This window comes from Aedes aegypti, chromosome 2 (genome assembly GCF_002204515.2).
Source record: "Aedes aegypti strain LVP_AGWG chromosome 2, AaegL5.0 Primary Assembly, whole genome shotgun sequence".
In the NCBI taxonomy this organism is placed as follows: domain Eukaryota; kingdom Metazoa; phylum Arthropoda; class Insecta; order Diptera; family Culicidae; genus Aedes; species Aedes aegypti.
This window is the reverse complement of record NC_035108.1, coordinates 2,269,511-2,287,603: the sequence shown is the minus strand read 5'-3', so window position 1 is coordinate 2,287,603 and position 18,093 is coordinate 2,269,511. Positions and strand designations below refer to the sequence as shown.

At 37.3% G+C, this 18,093-nt stretch overlaps 1 protein-coding gene across 1 annotated transcript in view; it reads right to left on the bottom strand.

Moving 5' to 3' along the window:
- Positions 1 to 9,016, bottom strand: part of LOC5570944 — a 49,802-nt gene extending 40,786 nt beyond the window's left edge. Inside the window, exon 1 of the mRNA XM_021843511.1 lies at positions 8,800 to 9,016. Coding sequence (XP_021699203.1) covers positions 8,800 to 9,016 — 217 coding nt within the window. The remainder of the gene's footprint in view (positions 1 to 8,799) is intronic.
- Between the last annotated feature and the right edge of the window lie 9,077 nt (positions 9,017 to 18,093).

The following is an 18,093-nucleotide window of genomic DNA, read 5'->3' as shown; positions in this document are numbered from 1 at the left end:
TCGATATTACCAATATAAAAGAGAGGGGAGCCCCTGATAAAAAAACTTGCTACGCCCATGTCCATCACCCTCTTAAAAGTCCATGTAACACGGCAAAATTTGAAAAACAGGAGCAAAATAATATGACCCGATTTTGTCAGGTTCCCCATTTTGTCAGCCTAAAACTCATCGAGGGGCTGACAAAATCGGGTCCTTACTGTATTATTTCGGGGAGCATGACGATCGAAAAACTTATGCACTCCATCGCATTTTGCCAGTAAATGAAAGGCTTTTAGCGCAACCCTTTCTTATATCGAACAATTGATTAAAGATTCCCCCCAAACAGACGCATACATTGATTGCGATTCCATTGTTGAAATTAGTTCACTTTATACACTTTTCTTTGAATACTTTTTGAGAAACGCATCAATGCAATGATTATGTGACAGGGAATAAGTGTAGAAGTCACTTAATCAGTCAGGTGATTCTTAGTGATCAGAAACAGTATGATGTATCTGCTGATTTATGAATTTTATGCTTTGATTCTGAATTCTTCTGGTCGTTTTACTATGAGTGTACTGTCTATGTGCTAACATGACAAATGTTGATAGTTGAGTCGCTTTGCAAACGTAGGGTGTATGCAGCCAAATTGAAAACACTAAGTAAAGTGCAAAAAATCTATTTTGAAAAACCAAACAATGATTCTAAGAATACTTTTGTAGACTTAATATATAGACTTTGCGTTTATCGAGCACGTGCAAAGCAAGTCTCGATTTGTTTATTTTTGTATATCGGTCGGATTGAAAAAATATGCTTGAAATATTAGAAAATACATAGTACAGTGTCCTTAAATTTCACTACGTCAGAAAACTTGGGGACTCAATCTCCAAATGATAGCTAGGGATATTACAATCAAACTTTTATGTTTCTAGTTCAGCAACATTTCTTAAACCCATAGTTTTTATATTTTTTTGCTGGTCCATTGGGGTTCAAGCTAGCTTGGAAAGATGAGAATTTTGCATACTGATATGTTGAATGCTCGAAAACCAAGATTTTATCAACACATTTTTCTTTTATATCGTCCAATGTAGGTATCAAACTAAACGCTTGTATTATTATTTTTTACGGAAAAATGGGAAATTTTATAAGAAAACAATTTGCCGAAGACGTCTTGTACGGAAGTCGAGCAAATATCCAGCATTAATACAATTATATGTGAAATATGTTGCGCCACTAGGTTTGCTTCAGTTTTCTTCTTCTTCTTATTGGCATGAACGCCCTTCACTGGGACAGAGTCTGCTTCTCAGCTTAGTGTTCTTATGAGCACTTCCACAGTTAATAACTGACAGCTTTCTCTGCCAAAGTTTCCATTTTCGCATGCGTACATCGTGTGGCAGGTACGATTATACTCTATATCCAGGGAAGTCACGGAAATTTCCATTACGAAAAGATCCTGGACCGACCGGGAATCGTACCCAGACACCTTCAGCATGGCTTTGCATTGTAGCCGCGGACTCTAACCATTCGGCTAAGGGAGGCCCAGACAGACTACTATGGCTTAATTTCGTCTTTGGCAGTATTGAAGGTTTTCAAAATTTTATACAAAATTGAGCTTTATCATTCGCCAAGGAACTTCACGTGGTTTCTAATCATTACAATACAATTACAGTCAACTCTCTATAATTCGGTATTGAAAGGACCATCGAGTAACGGAGGTAGGGGAATTCGGGGTAAAACCGACACCCTAAGCTTATTGATAAAATTTGTGTACTTTCGCTTGTTAAACGAACCTAAAATTGTTGTAGAATCACAAATTGGTTATAAATCTATCAATCCTTGCAATCGCTGGATGATATATTAAGGTTATATAGTGATTTAAATCAAATTGAAATTTCATTATTTTTAGGTTAGCCAATTGAGAGTGCGGGTAAGATCGACACCCTGTTGGGGTAAAACCGACACATCCACTTTGAGCAGAATTTATACGTTGTGAACATCACCATCACAATGCATATTTATAAGAATGCTTTAAACATGACTTTCGACATTTATAAACCCTTTTTTTAAAAGGATTATTAACATATTATGTAAATTATTGAGGCGAGGCCAAAGTTCCACTAAATATATGTGAAAAATGCAAATGTCCCATGCTAAGATTATATAGTTGGGGTGAAAACACATGGATATTTTTAATTTGTGTTCATGGAATGCTTATGAATATGAAGGTGTAGCGAATGATTGTGAAAATAAACACTGTTTTATTTTAACAAAACAGAAAAGTGTAATTATTTTCAGATTATAAAAACTGACGAACTCCATGGTTTGTAAATAAACAATAAGATTAATTTATGTGAAAATATTTCAAATTCTATGTGAAAATAATTCAAATTCTTCAATTTTAAAAGAGAAAAATTTCTTCAAGCTTCATTAAATAAGTTCAAACGTGATAACATAGAAATATTTTTTTTAAATACTTAATGATAGCTTGTGGAAAGTAATATAGTGTCATATTTCACATGTTAACAAGTTCGCCATCCGTGAACTTCACTGGCATTCGAAAATTAAGACTCACATAAACTGTAGAGATAGTCTTTGGATTAGAAAGATACTCTGAAGTTAGATTATGAAGCAAAGAAAGGTGTCGATTTTACCCCAAATGAAAGAGTCGATCTTACCCCGAGTAGAGTAAGGTGGGGCAAAAGTTTGACCTTAGTGGAATAATCAAAGTTTCCAGGAAAACAATAGCAGTTAAAACAAAACAAATACCATACAGTGAACCTTCAACATATTGGCTATAATTTTGCTGAACAAACTTGTGTCAAAATATTTACCCATTTTTAGTTATAACAGTTTCAAAATTGATTGTCTTATTCGAACTTTTGCCCCACTGGTGGGGCAAGAGTTCGAATCTAGTGTGGGGCAAAAGTTCGCTGGCTAAAACACAAAATATCTATCCTTTTATGAAAGGCATACTTTACATCAGCCGTAAACTTAAGTTTGACGAAAAATACACACTAAATTTTCATTGAAAAATTGCCCAAAACCGGGTTAATTGTAATATACTCAAAAATAGCAGTTTTTCGCAAAACTAAGTGGAAATGTAAAATTTTGGTGACAATTTTCACACGATTAGACAAATTTAACTAAATTTGAAGATAAAATGTGGATTTTAGGCAATTTGCAAATTTTTCCGTGAGTTTATACATGGGTCGAACTTTTGCCCCGCTGATTCGAACTTTTGCCCCACTATGGGTCAAAAATTGTTTTCAAGCATTTATGCTAAAACTAATACACCTCAAAGCAACCTTATGATAGGCCTAGAAACGCCCTTACATAAAATATTGAAAAAGATTTTATCTTCAATTGGTTCAATGCAACGAAAGTTTGACCAAAAATTACAATATTCACGTCGAAAAACAACAAATAGCCATAACTTTTCCAAATCTCAATCGATTTTTATGATATTTGGATTGAAAGTCTCTTACTTGAATAGCATTCGAACCATCATGACATTTATAAGATTTGTTTTAAATTGAGCTAGAAATTTTAAAAAGAATTTCTTACCCCACTCGAACTTTTGCCCCACTTTACTCTAAACATTTATTTTTCAATAGCGTTTTCAGCTGTTGAAAAACCAAAAATAATTTCTCCTTCATGTTGTATCAACGTAATAATAGTAAATGATGATGTAGACGCAGAACAAATAATGATATTTTAAAAATTTCACATGCGAAATTGTTAAAGAAAAATAGGGAATATTGCAACTGCTGTTGCTTCTATGTTATCCAATATGATTTGTTGTTTATTTTGGTAGTTTATTGGTAGCGTTAGTTGTAATGTCATTTGAAACACAACATTTCACAAGTTAAAATATAGCGTAGTGGAAACTGCATGAAAATCTGCTCAAAACATGAAAAATCAAAGGGTGTCGAGCTTACCCACAGTGTCGGTTTTACCCTGATTTCCCCTATCGAGTTACAGAACACAAAACCAGTGCACCTGCGATCCAAGGGACCATCGAGGTAGCCATGTAAACCAACTTTTAATATGGTTCTCTAACTCGATATCGACGTACGGAACATGTGGAATAGAATGACTAATAATCGTGACTAGGTGACCCACAATTTCTTAACTAGATGGTCTCTTCAATATCGAGATGTGAAGAGTTAACTGTTATACATCAATGTTCAAATTTAGCAATTTGAGGATAATACTTCGACAATTTTATCGTAGCTTATGCAGACATCAATTGAAGCCATTAGAGGATTAGATATATTGAAAGCCTTTCAATGTTGCAGCTGTTCGAACATCCGAATCCCATCCCAACTTACTCCAATCTAATCCAAACCGATTAGGCCTCTCCCCCAATAAGGAGAGCATCGAAAAATCGTGACACCAGCGATTGATAATCGTTAAATTTTATTACACAACTCTTTCTCACTCACGAATCATCCTATTCCTATCCTATTGAAGGCAACACGACAAAAGGCTGCCCCATTAGCGATCCCATTGTTGGCTGAACCGCATCGTTAGACGGATGAAAGTGACGTGACGACGACATGACTACTACGATGAAGGCAGTTCGATGACGCTCATTTGGTGAGGTGGCGCTTCACGAATCGGCCTGCTGCGTCGTTGTCGAAAGTGTGAAGTTTATTTAACGTTGTCATCATCCTTAATCACCGTCGTCGTCGTCGTTGTTATTGTCATCATCATCATCGTCAGGCATCAGAATTGCTTTCGCTATCAGCATCTTGTGTTCATACCTGGTATGGCATAGGACAACATTCAGCATTCAGGTTTTGAATAATAAAGACATAATCATAAAGCCGTATTGTCTGTGGTCGTTCAGGAGCTTCTCCTACTAGCGATAGCCGTTAGGCCGTAAGGTTGTACAGGAGAATGCCGTTTTCGTGAAGGGTAAGCTCATAAAGACAATTTTCCGAATCTAAGTAAGCTGGCCACCAAATTTAATGGGATTTGTTTGCCCCAGTTGAAAATCCACTGAAGTCTACCCACTTACTCAGACCCCTGTGGGGTCGTAGGGCAAGCAAAGCCCACAATTAATTACTGTGCGTGATTTTATTATAGTAGGCTCTGTGCCTTGGCATCGTGCTGCCGTTGAGAGGAAGTCACGCAATGGTTGCTTCGGTTTCAAGACAGCAAAATCCTACTGAGTTGCTTCGTTCGTTTCGTTTAAGGTAAAATAATCAAGCGTTCTTGATCGCGATAACGCACGGCTTCGCGGCCACCTGATGCGACCTCGTCAATGTCAATGTGTGACATTGCTTGTTACAACCAGCCGATGAAACAGGTCAAGTGCACTACGTCCCTCAGCTCAGCTAGTGTGGTGGTCTTATTAAAAGCGGATGCCTAAACGAACGATTAAGAATGTGCAAGAACCTCCGATGGCAAAGGTCGAATGGCTGAGTTGAACCTAAGAAGGCGGAACAAGCGAGCACGCAGTAGGCCGCGAAACCGCAGCTTGCTGCTCAAGTGGAGGAAGAAAAACTATCACGTTCTTGTTGGTCGCATTTCCAATTAATTGATAATTATCGCTGTCACGTTTCACGTCACGTCGTTCCGGAAAGGGATAGGGTGGAGAGGCTTATGTTTGCTCTGTGATCTTATTTTGGTTCTGCCAATAACAGTAGGCGAAAACTAGCATGCTTAACTTTTACAAGAAATCAGGAAAGCAGCGTAGCGCACGAGCTTCACAAATTCGCTTACAACGGTTCCGGAATTAAATAGGATTTTAATAAGGCTCCATGATTTACTCTCTGGCTTCTTCCCAGGCAGCAGGCTCTGAGATCTATTGACATAAGGAGCAGGAGAAGAGACAAACAAGCGATGGAAATGCTCGAGCACGTCCTTTCCCGCGAAAACGAGACGTCTTTGATGGTAAAATATATGGCGAAAACGGCAACCTCAGGCAATCTAAATGTGGTGACGCCCGGAAGGATCCTTGAACTTGCTTGTCAAGAGTCCTTCTGGGCGAGTTTTTTTTCTGGGAAAGATTGGTGTTTTATGATGCATAATTCCACAGGCGACATAAAAAGGTCAGATTGAATTTATAGCTGTGTTTGCGCGAGGCGGCGATTACAACGGGGAAGTGATTACAACCGATAAATCAACGAACGATACGTGGAAGCTGCGTGCTGCGAGAGCAAAGTAGGCCGTGACACGCGATGTTGTGAAACTGAAGCGAAAGTCCTCCTGATAAACACAGCCTGCTGCGATCGATAATGCCGGATGGCTTTTATGCTTGCTCATTGATTGGCACGCAATTTTCAATAACGATTGATTTTTTTTGGGCAGTACGGTAATTTGTAGCCACGTCACCACAATCACTTTTGCATAGAAATGGGAGCTATGGCCAGCCAAATTTGCCTGCCTGGTTAACATGGTTAGCATAAAATTTAGTGAAATTCATTTCATGCTGTTCAAATTTTGACGAGTGAATGAGCACTACACTAATGGTAATTCGTTTCAAAATTGCACAATGGGCTGTGAATTATACAACTATTTAAACATATCTTTCCTTCTGTCACCCCATAAATCGGCTCTATAATGAATTCTATTTAAGGGTCTACGGAATTCAATCCCCTTCTATTCAGATTACCATTTCATTTGAAGAAAAATAGTACATCTTCAAGAGAAAAAAAAAATCCTCTCTACTCGAAGAAGTTACCTTCCAGTCAAGATAAATGGCGTACCAATAAGACCTAAAGTGAGTCACCTGATGATGTGATGGTCTCGAAATTCCAGAAACAGAATCGCAAAGAATGACCATCGCAAGAATGCGGTAACTGGTTGCGGAAAAAAATTACTTCCATTTTCGATTTCATTTTGTAGGCATTCATTCCGTCCGGTCCGGAGTCGAAATCGCAAAACGAAAAGATGGCGCGATCGGGGGACACTGATAAAATAAATAATAATAATAATGGTGACGATAATAATGGTGGTGCCCGGAGCATGGGAAATTGCTCCATTATTTATGGCGACTCCCAAAGAATCCGTGAAAGTGAAGCTAGAGAATGTCTGGGTTTCATTTTCCAACTGGGCGCTATTATTTAGTATGCGAGAATTCCTATTTTCAATTCCGACGGAGGCAGCCAGCGAGGCAGAAAGAATTTTTCTACATTGAAATTCTTACTAATGGAAAATGGGGATAGTTGTGCGGGATGCAAATGGACTTTTCAATTTTTTTTATTCACACAAAATCCAAAGACGGGCATTGCTAATGATGTACGTTTCGAGCGCTCAGTTGTCGGTACCACCGGATCGAGGTAGGCTGGCGAATTGCAGTGACATTTGGTTTGCACAAGCGAAGATGCATGGCATGCTGAGTTTGTTCTTAGGAAGTATGTTTTACTCGGATATGGCAATTTCAATTGAATTTAATGCGATTCTTCACATCTCGATTCCTGAGGAGTCGTTTCGATTCTTAAGGGGTTAGCTGTGGATAATCTCGAAAAGACGTTTTCCAAGGACTTGCCACAAATACATTGAAAATGATCCTAATTATTCCGTTCAAATTTACCGAAGACCGTTTTCAAATTGGACGCCTCAGTTATTCGGAAACATGTTTCTTAACAAAAAATCGTGCTTTGTCAATCCAGCTTGCTTGGATGTAAGCTAAAATCTATAACAGTTCAAAGCTTACTTATATTTGGCATCTTCAGCAATGATAATAAGTCTTTGACCTGTTTATTGGAATACCTATAAGTAAATGAAAACCGAATTTAGTACTATACCATTTAATTCCAACCACAGTTGGCATCCTTTGACAGATAAACGTATTTCGACCTCAATTATAAGGCCGTCTTCAGTGTTGTGTGTTAGACTCGACTTAGCAATAATTTTACAACTGTCAACTTCTTTGCTTTAAGCGACTAGGAAGCTTGAAATTCAAAGCTGCTGAGCACAAGCCGCCCACCCCAAAAAGCCGTTCGTTATTTCACTTTCCAACACTTCATTTTACGAGCTTTGGATCTATTATTCCAAGACAGACCGACCGACGACGACGCAAAAGCATCTCGTTCACGTATAAGCTTACCTCTCTGGCCAGTGGACACGCAAGGGGAGGCCAATCAAGTTGAACCGCATCTCTTCTGGAGTTGTCCATTTTCCAGAAAGCAATTCCATAAAAATAACTATAAAACCAGCAGCAGCGGCTCGACACCGAAAAGACGGACAGTTTAATGAAAGAAATAGAACACCTCTTCTATAGTCCATCATACAGGGGTACCGAAGATAGCACAATGGTCACAAAAAACGGCCAAAAATAAGCTCCAAAAATGAGCTCAAATTTTGAGAGGACACTCAGAATGTGATCAAGAATCAAATGAGCGATGTGGAGTATACGAAGTAAAGCCATACTGAAGGTGTCAAGGTTCCATTCCCGAAAGGTCCAGGATCTTTTCGTAATGGAAATCTCCTTGACATCCCTGGGCATAGAGTATCATTGTACCTGCCACACGATATACGAATGCGAAAATGGCAACCCTGGCAAAGAAAGTTCTCTGTTAATAACTGTGGAAGTGCTCATAGACTAGACTCGAGTCGAGTCAAGTACACGACACTGAAGACGGCCTTACAGTTGAGGTCGAAATACGCGTATCTGTCAAAGGATACAAACTCTAGTGGAATTAAATGGTATAGTACTAAATTCGGTTTTTTCATCTACTATAAAATGAGTTTTGCCCAACTCTATCTATTTTCGACCATTGTGAACTGGCCGGAGATGATTATTGCGAGCCTGTTTGCAATTGGGGATATGTAATTCCGCACAGCCAGTGTGACGACCGGCACATTTACGATTAGCGTTAGAGTCGTTTTTCTCGTCGTCGGTCACCACACAGAGAAGACGATGCGCCCGCCCGCTGCCGGTTTCCCCCAAAGCACCACATAGGTAAAACATGATGCATGTGCGAGCCAAGGTGGTGGGTGGTATGGTGATGGGCTGGGTGTGGCGGAGGGTTGCCTGACCAACCGACCGACAACGGACGGCAATCACAACCTTGCTCTTGACCATCGCGCCGCCGAAGCAGAGCCTACTGCTACTGACTGACTGACTGACTGCTGCTGCGTTCCATTCGAATAACTCGCCCCCCATTTGGGTCACCGCGCCGCGGCAAAACAAAACAAAAACCACACTCGGTCGGACGCAGCGTGCCATGAATTTTAGTATGGGGGAGCTTCCATGCGAGGTGCGAAAAGCCAGTTGTTTCAATCGGACTTGGATGGATTTGATTCGTATGAAGAGATGAGTATGGGTTAAAAAAATTGAGGGGAAACTTGGACACTGAGTGGTGGTAAAAAATAGATTGATTCGCCCTGATTTCTCGCGACTGAATTGTGTTTGTAAACATTTTTTATGATAATTTGAGCTAATGATGATTTTTTTCTTGTCTTACCAATGTAAGTGTGTTTCAACAGGATTAGGCCACTTCCTCAAATCAAAACATTGGATTTACACTTCTTGAGTATAGAAAATATTGCTCTCAGATGTCTTCCAGTCGAAAAGAATCCAGTTAGCCTGAGGGACAATGCTTGACTGCCAGCTACATAATATACAGGGTGTTTGGTTCCATGTTTTTAATAATTGGAGGGTAGATAGGTCTCCATGAGATATGAAAAAGTGCCCATGGAACATAGGGTCGCAAATCACTGCTAAGTGAGTTATTCACGATTTTAAGATTTTCAACTTGTTTATCTTTGGAACCACACATCTAATTAACTATGCGTCATACATTTAATCTCAGCGCATGAATCGAAAGCTTATGATCTAATCTATCTTAGTTTCTTGGACGTAATTTTTGTAGAAAATGATTCAAAGGCTCAAATTACGAAAAGTTTGCAAAAAGTGACGGAAAAATCAGCATTTTTCGACGTATTTTTATGAATTTTATTAAAATTATCGTAATTAATGTTAAAAAAATTCTTCTACAAAATATGCATTAACTTGTTAGCTACCAAAGTGTCTTTGAGAGCAAAAGTTTATCTCTTGTAGATTCGTCACAATATCATGTTGAAAGTTGTGCTTCAAAGAGCAAAAAAATCAAAATAAATATCGGCTGATAACTCTATTCGTTCGTCCGTTCGTGTGTTGATGCCTCCGCGTGTGGATGAAGTGCTCGGAAACGACAGATGTCGGTCGTGCCGAAGCGAAGGGGAAATGAAATCGCTTCGCAACATGCGCCATTTATTTCTTCTCTTCGCGGCGTTTGGTTTGCAAACAGACGCATAAATAGATTTAGTGCGGTCGCCGCACGACCACCGCAGTAGCGAAAGTGTGTTCATAAGGACTGATCCCTTTAAATTCCTCGCACTAGTAGCTGAGCTACGGTGCAGAGCAGATGGGGGGTGCGCTTGCGCGTGTAGCGAGGACTCAATTTATGCATTTCTCGCCTATGACGTGGAACTTTTGATGCATTTTGAAGGGTTTTAGGTCGTCTATTAATTACATAGAGGTGGACAAGTGAGAGTAGAATTTATGACGTGCCATTCACGCCGTTGTAAAAGTACAACACTACCAAGTAAACCTCGCCCGTGATACACAGCACGAGCGAGGTGAATTCTTAGGTTCAATAAAGTTATCTAAATTTATCGCACTAATGCTCAGCGTGAACTGTTGGAGCAGCAGGATGAAATATCTCACAAAATTAGTGACCGTCTATCCTACTACAGCTTGGTTTTCTGTATAAGGTTGCTTACAAATTATGTTCAATAGATCAATAATCTCTCACTTAACTATTTTTATAAAATCAAATAATAGACCTACATGTAATATTTCATATAATTTTCAGTGTCGTATCCAGAAAATTGCTCAGGGGAGACGAACGACGCAAAAAAGTGGATATTTTTACAAAAATTGGGATGGCTTAAGACGGTTCAACCACATCATTTTGTTTTTCTTTTATCCAGCAAAATAATAGAATAACTGCATAAAATTAAGAATTTCTTTTGAAATTGAGACTTTGGCAGTTTAATAGGTTCTATGTGCAGTCACAACAATTGAAGGTCACAATTTGTAGATCAGTACTTTTCTTAAAAAAAAGCCTGAAGCCTTGCAATGTTTGTAATATGAAATCAAATATTTTGAAAAAAAAAATCAAATAATTCATCAAATTCCAACATTTTTACTTCATTATTGAAACAATTTATGATAGATTGAACGAAAACTACACAATTTTATCAAGCAGGTTGATGCGGTTCTTGTACAAGAATAATAAAATATAAATAAACCTTTTGTTATGCTCTAAATCAAATAGTAATCAGATCAGTACCCAAATATTTGTAGTTCAAAATTTCATTTTTTTCTCTCTCTCTCTCTGTTGAGTTACTGAGTCTTATTTTTTTAAATTTGAATTAAAAGAGAAGTGTTAATTTTTAACGATAACATTTGAAATATTTGCAGTTTGTTCTAATAGATGGAAAATTAGAAATCAAATTGAATATAATTTAACAATTAAATGTATTAAAATGAACTTAAAACAGTCACAGTCACAATTAGAAATTGAAACTCTTTCCAAACTTTAGTCAAGTTTTAATCATCAAGTTAACTGTAACTCTAGCGATGGCAAAATCATTTGAAATTTGACTCATAGAACATATTCAAAGCATAAATGTGTATGATTTTACACGAATTAAATTAAAAAAAAATACCTGCTGGAAACACACCAAAACCCGGAAATATGAGAATATGTCATTTTTCAAACAAAACTAGTTTCATGTTATTTAAAGCTCCCACAGCAATTTACGGATGCTAATGGTTGTCACTATGGCAAGCCTGTAAAATTTCGTGAAGGGAAATATCCTTCATCATTTTAGTAACAGAACCTCCGAAATGTCAAGAAGGCGAAAGTGTAAACACGACACGTAGCAAAACATTTTTTGGGATGAACAATATTTCATTAATAGTATGTCTCACTATCAAGAACTTTGGTGATCACTAAGACCTCTCACTAATTTGAATTTCAAATCCAAATGTTTAATTTTAATAATAAAATTCAATTCACATGTTCAAAACTGAATAAGCCAAACATGCTTTTAAGAGCGTTTTTCGTATTTTAAGTAGTTTCACACCAAAAACTTACTCAAAAATCCACTAAGGTGGATAGGGAGGGAGGGTTGACCCTCAAACACACCCCCTCCCACTGATCACTTGTTTCTGTTTAGTAGACAATATGATCTTAATTTTCTTTCTGGCGTTATGTCCCAACTGAGACAGAGCTCTGCTCCTCAGCTTAGTGTACTTATGAGCACTTACATAGTTGTTAACTGAAAGGTTTTCTCAGCCAAAGTTGCTGTTTTGTATGTGTATATGGGCAGAGGCATATACGTTTTAAATATTTTATATGGGACAAAGTCCACGAGACCCCTTCCAGCTCTGAAATTCTTTGGAAATGAGCATGTATAGATCAATAAGGACAGCCATAAAAGCACTGCAATATTAAATAAATGAAAAAAAAAAACTCTAGTGGAATTAAATGGTATAGTACTAGATTCGGGTTTTCTTTTATTTATAGGTATTCCACTAAACAGCTCGAAGATTTAATACACAATATTCTTAATTTTTCTCATGATCTCAATTAAATGCTTTTCACACAAAACAAAAGCATGATTACTGCATTCAGATGAAAATATTAATTTAGAAAATATTCAAGATCTATCCTGCAATTTCCTAGTTGTTCCAATAATTTCTCCACAAATTCCTTCAGGAATTCTTTCAGTTAATGTTCTCAGCAGTTTCCCAGGGATACCTTCAGACTGAGACCACTTGAGGAATCCTTTGTCGGCCAATACCAGGCTGGTTTCTGGGAGGGCCGATCCAACAACGAATCAGATATTACCAGATACATCTTGCAAATGAACTTAGATAAATTCTTGGAGTATAACTAGCAGACTCACCATCTGTTTGGATTGGAGACGAGGTGTCAATGTCGTGTGTGAATTTAGATGGAAGTAAGGAGACGCACTTTGGAATTCATACGTCCTCACTGGGACAGAGCCTGATTCTCAGCTTAGTGTTCTTATGAGCACTACCACAGTAGTTAACTGAGAGCTTTCTTTGCCAAAGTTATCATTTTCGCATTCGTATATCGGGTAGTAGATACGATGATACTTTATGCGCAGAGAAGTCAAGGAAATTTCCATTACGAAAAGATGCTGGACCAACCGGGAATCGAACCGAGACACCTTCAGCATGGCTTTACTTTGCAGCCGCGGACTCTAACCACTCGGCTGAGGAAGGCCTACGGTCACATATGGTCCTTGGTCTTGTGGACGATATCGGCCTCATTTAAATCGATCGCAGGTCAGTGGAGGAGGTTTTCGAGGCTCGGAAGAATCTGAATATCTCCAAGAATTCGTTGAGGAATATCTGCAAAACATCTTTCAGCAATATTTTTAGGGATCACCCCTGATACTCCTTCAAGAATTATTTTATGAATTTCTCCAGGATTTTCTCCAGAAATTGTTTGGTAAATTCTGGCAAATTTTTTTTCAGGGATTTCCTATGAGATACATCAAAGGATTCCTCTAGGAACTCCTCTAAAATTTCTTCGGGGATTTCGCGGATTTCACCTAGCACTCCTTCTCTTAGGAATTCCACTAGGGATTTGTTCAGAATTTCTTACAAAGATTTTAACAGGAATTCTTCCAAAGATTCTATCAGGAATACCTCTTTGAATGCCTCCAGAAATATTTACAAGGATTTCTCGTAAAATACTTCCAGAGCTCCCTCCAGGAATTCCTTAAATTACATTCCTTCAGCATTTTCTCCAGAAATACCACCAAGAATACCTCCAAGAGTTTCTCTGAGGATTCCTCTAAAAATACGTCCAAGGTTTCCTCCACGATCTACACAAGAAATAACTTTAAAATTCTACTAAGAATAGCTCCAGGGATTCTTTAGGATTAACTTCATGGTTTCTTCCAGGAATACCTTCAGGTAGAGGAATATCTTTCAGGATTCGTCCATAAATTACTGCTAACTGGAATATCTCTGATGAATTGTTAGGAATACCGTCAGGGTTTTCTCTAGCAATCAATAATATATCCATTGATTTTTTTCAAGAGTACCACTAGGGTTTTCTCTAGGATTCCGTCAGTTATAACCCGATGAATCCTCTAAAGCAGTGATTCCTAAAGTGGGCGAATTCGCCCCCCTAGGGGCGATTTTCAGGTCCAAGGGGGCGAAAATTTGTAAAACAGAAATTGGGGAGCGAAAATCTAGAAAAAGCTGGCATGGGAGCAGTTGAAAATTGTTACTTATAACCTTTGAAGAACACACTCAAGTACAACTATACAACAAGAAACTATTACTAATGCATCTGAAGGATAATCATTTCTAAACTAAACCATTTTCATGATTTCCTTTATCTTAGACTGCTTAGAACTCTCAGCATGTTCCGTTTAAAATTATGATAGAAAACACTGAATGATTGTCAAAAACAAAATGTTTGTATTATGCATTCATTTTTTCCATATCATGTGAATCATCGGTATTTGAGATTTTCTCTGAATCGAAAAGATAAATCACTGATATCATTGAGAACACAGATAACATGTTTTGAAAGTTCAAAACATTTATCTGAGAATTTTAAGTAATTATCCCAATGTTCAATATTGAACACCAGGAACTTTTTTGTATGGAACTTTGAAATTAAGGACTGTTTATAAAATGGACACTTTTTGCATGCTGTAACTTTTAAATTTATTAATGAAATTTCAATCGGGTTTCTGTACATCGTTCGACTAGTATTTTACAATGTTGTGATAATAAAAAATCTCCAAAATAATTAAATTTCACACGAATATAGAACAACGATTAGAACGGTCGATTTTTGGAGGTTATCAAAACCAATGATTGCTCAAATTGGCTGAAAAATTCGACAATTTATATTTTTTATTTTCATAAAAGGCTTGTTCTTAGAAAACATCATCAATCAGAAGCCTGATGGTAAAAATCGAATTATTTTTGGAGCAACAATTTTACAGATATCATAAAATCATTTTTCCCCTATATTTTTTAGAGAAAAATATTTTAAATTTGAAAGGAACTGATATGATTAGATTTTTTTGGATAAAAGTACGCCCTGACGGAAGTGCTAATATAGTATTAATATGAAAAAAAACTTACGCCTTCACAGAGTTACTTATTAAGTCCCAATGTCACATTTAAAGCACAATAGAAACACAATTGCTTCATTCTTAGAAGACCATTCAAAGTACATTGACAATCATCAAAATTGGCAACATTGCTGTAATGAAATGGATTCTATTTTTCACATATTGTTTTCATAATATGTTATTCTGAGATTACCTATCGAAATATTCGAAGAAAATCGTTAACAATTTGCTGTAGATCGATCAATATGCGTACAAAACAGAGTTGTTAACGTTAATCAACGATTAACGTCGTTTCGTTAATTCGTTGACGTTAACCTTAAACAGTTTACGAAGCATGCGTTGATTGCGTGGAAATACGAAGGAAAATAAGCAAAATAATAAACAAGCAGACGTCATCTTATGCACCTATATTATTTTGAATCACGAAAATTTGAACTAGTATCCTTTGATAATGGGCATAGCGACGTACGGAAAGAAAATCAGGAATGAAAAAACTACAAGACTAAACTATCCATATCTGCATATTTGTAACATTCGACAAAAGTAGGCATTTTGTAAATGATATACCTAGTTTGCATTTCATTGCAGTATTGAAGGAAACTAAAATTTCAAAAAATCACTATGAATCCATAATTGCTTATTTGAGGCTGAAATTTTGTACAACTCATGTTGCATATAGGAAGAGTAGTCAAAAAATAATTCTGATAGAAATTTTGTTGCAACTACATTATGAGGCTCATGTATAATCTCAATGTGACTGTTATGCGGTTACAATTGCCAATGTGACAAAACAACTATGCATTTTTTTTTCTAGAACAATCTCATAGATTTCGGTAAGTTGATCGAAAGTATTTGTCATTTGATAACTCTCTTCGGTACAAACTCGAAATTTTCATAAATGTCGATTTTGACAAATATGCAGTTATGAGCAGTACATCGATCGACGAAGATATCGACACATGGAGATGATAATTATGTGCAGAATAAAAGGACCGAAAAATTCATCGACATAGGGTGAGATATCGAGATGTGGATAGTCGACTGTATAAAATACTGTTCAGTTAATCGTTTTTAATCATTGTCCGATAACCGACAATATTAAGGGATATGCAAATCGAAGACATTTTTTGGCATACATATGTGTTTCATAAATTAAAGTGGCGATTCCAAAAAAATATTAGCCTAAAGGGGGCGAAAGTTAATAAAGTTTGGGAAACACTGCTCTAAGAAGTTCCTCCAAGAATTCCTTTAGGGTTTCATCCTAAAATTTCCTTAGGAATCTCTCCGATGATTCCGTCCGGAGCTTCTTCATTGGTTTCTCCAGGAATTCTTCCAGAGTTTCTCCCTATTTTTAAGAATGGATTGATTCCTGAAGGGGTCACTGTAGAAATCCCCATAAGAATTCTTGAAAAGATCATGAAAAATATCCTGAAATTATTCCAATAAGGATTCTTTGAAGTTCCAAGAGAAAATCCAAATCGTTATTCTTAAAAACAGGGAGAAACTCTGGAAGAATTCCTGAAGAAACCAATGGAGAAGCTCCGGATGGAATCCTTGGAGAGATTCCCAAGGAAATCGTTGGATGAAACCCTAAAGGAATTCTTGGAAGAACTCTTTAGAGGAATGCCTGCAGGAGTCACCGAAGAAAAGTTTAAACAGAATTCCAGAAAGACTCCCTGAAGGAAATCTTCATAGTTTACTTGGAGCAATCTTTTGAGATATTCATGGAGGTAGGATATTTCTTTTGAACGTTTTCCAGTAGGGATTCATGGGACGTAATCCTTGGAGGTATTCCTAGAGAAAACCCTAGTGGTACTCTTGAAAAAAATCAATGGATATGTTATTGATTGCTAGAGAAAACCCTGACAGTTTTCCTAACAAATCATTGGAGATATTCCTGGAGGAAAAAATGAAAGTATTTCTGGAGGAATTTCTGCAGGAATCTCCGGAGGAGTTACAGGATGTTACTAGACAGCTCCTATACAAATCCACGGAGAAATTGATAAAAATATCCTGAAGTTTATCAGGAGGAACCCATGGTCAAATTTCAGGAGGAATCTTAGAAGCTCTTGCAAGCGGAATCTAAGCAGTAATTTATGGACGAATCCTGAAAGATATTCCTCTACCTGAAGGTATTCCTGGAAAAAACCATGAAGTTAATCCTAAAGAATCTCTGGAGCTATTCTGAGTAGAATTTTAAAGTTATTTCTTTTGTAGTTCGTGGAGGAAACCTTGGACGTATTTTTAGAGGAATCCTTAGAGAAATTCTTGGAGGTATTCTTGGTGGTATTTCTGGAGAAAATGCTGAAGGAATGTAATTTAAGGAATTCCTGGAGGGAGCTCTGGATATATTTTACGAGAAATCCTTTTAAATATTTTTCTGTATGAGTGAAGAACTAGCCATATGTGTTAAAATTCACATTAATAAAAAAAAAATATGTAAATATTTCTGGAGGCATTCAAAGAGGTATTCCTGATAGAATCTTTGGAAGAATTCCTGTTAAAATCTTTGGAGGAAATTCTGAACAAATCCCTAGTGAAATTCCTAAGAGAAGGAGTGCTAGGTGAAATCCGCAAAATTTCCGAAGAAATTTTAGAGTTCCTAGAGGAATCCTTTGATGTTTCTCATAGGAAATCCCTGAAAAAAAAATTGCCAGAATTTACCAAACAATTTCTGGAGAAAACCCTGGAGAAATTCATAAAATAATTCTTGAAGGAGTATCAGGGGTAATCCCTAAAAATACAGTTTCTTCAGAGCCTCGAAAACCTCCTCCACTGACCTGCGATCGAATTAAATGAGGCCGATATCGTCCACAAGACCAGAGTCCTCGGCAACAAAGTAAAGCCATGCTGAAGGTGTCTCGGTTCGATTCCCGATTGGTCCAGCATCTTTTCGTAATGGAAATTTCCTTGACTTCTCTGCGCATAAAGTATCATCGTACCTGCTACCCGATATACGAATGCGAAAATGATAAC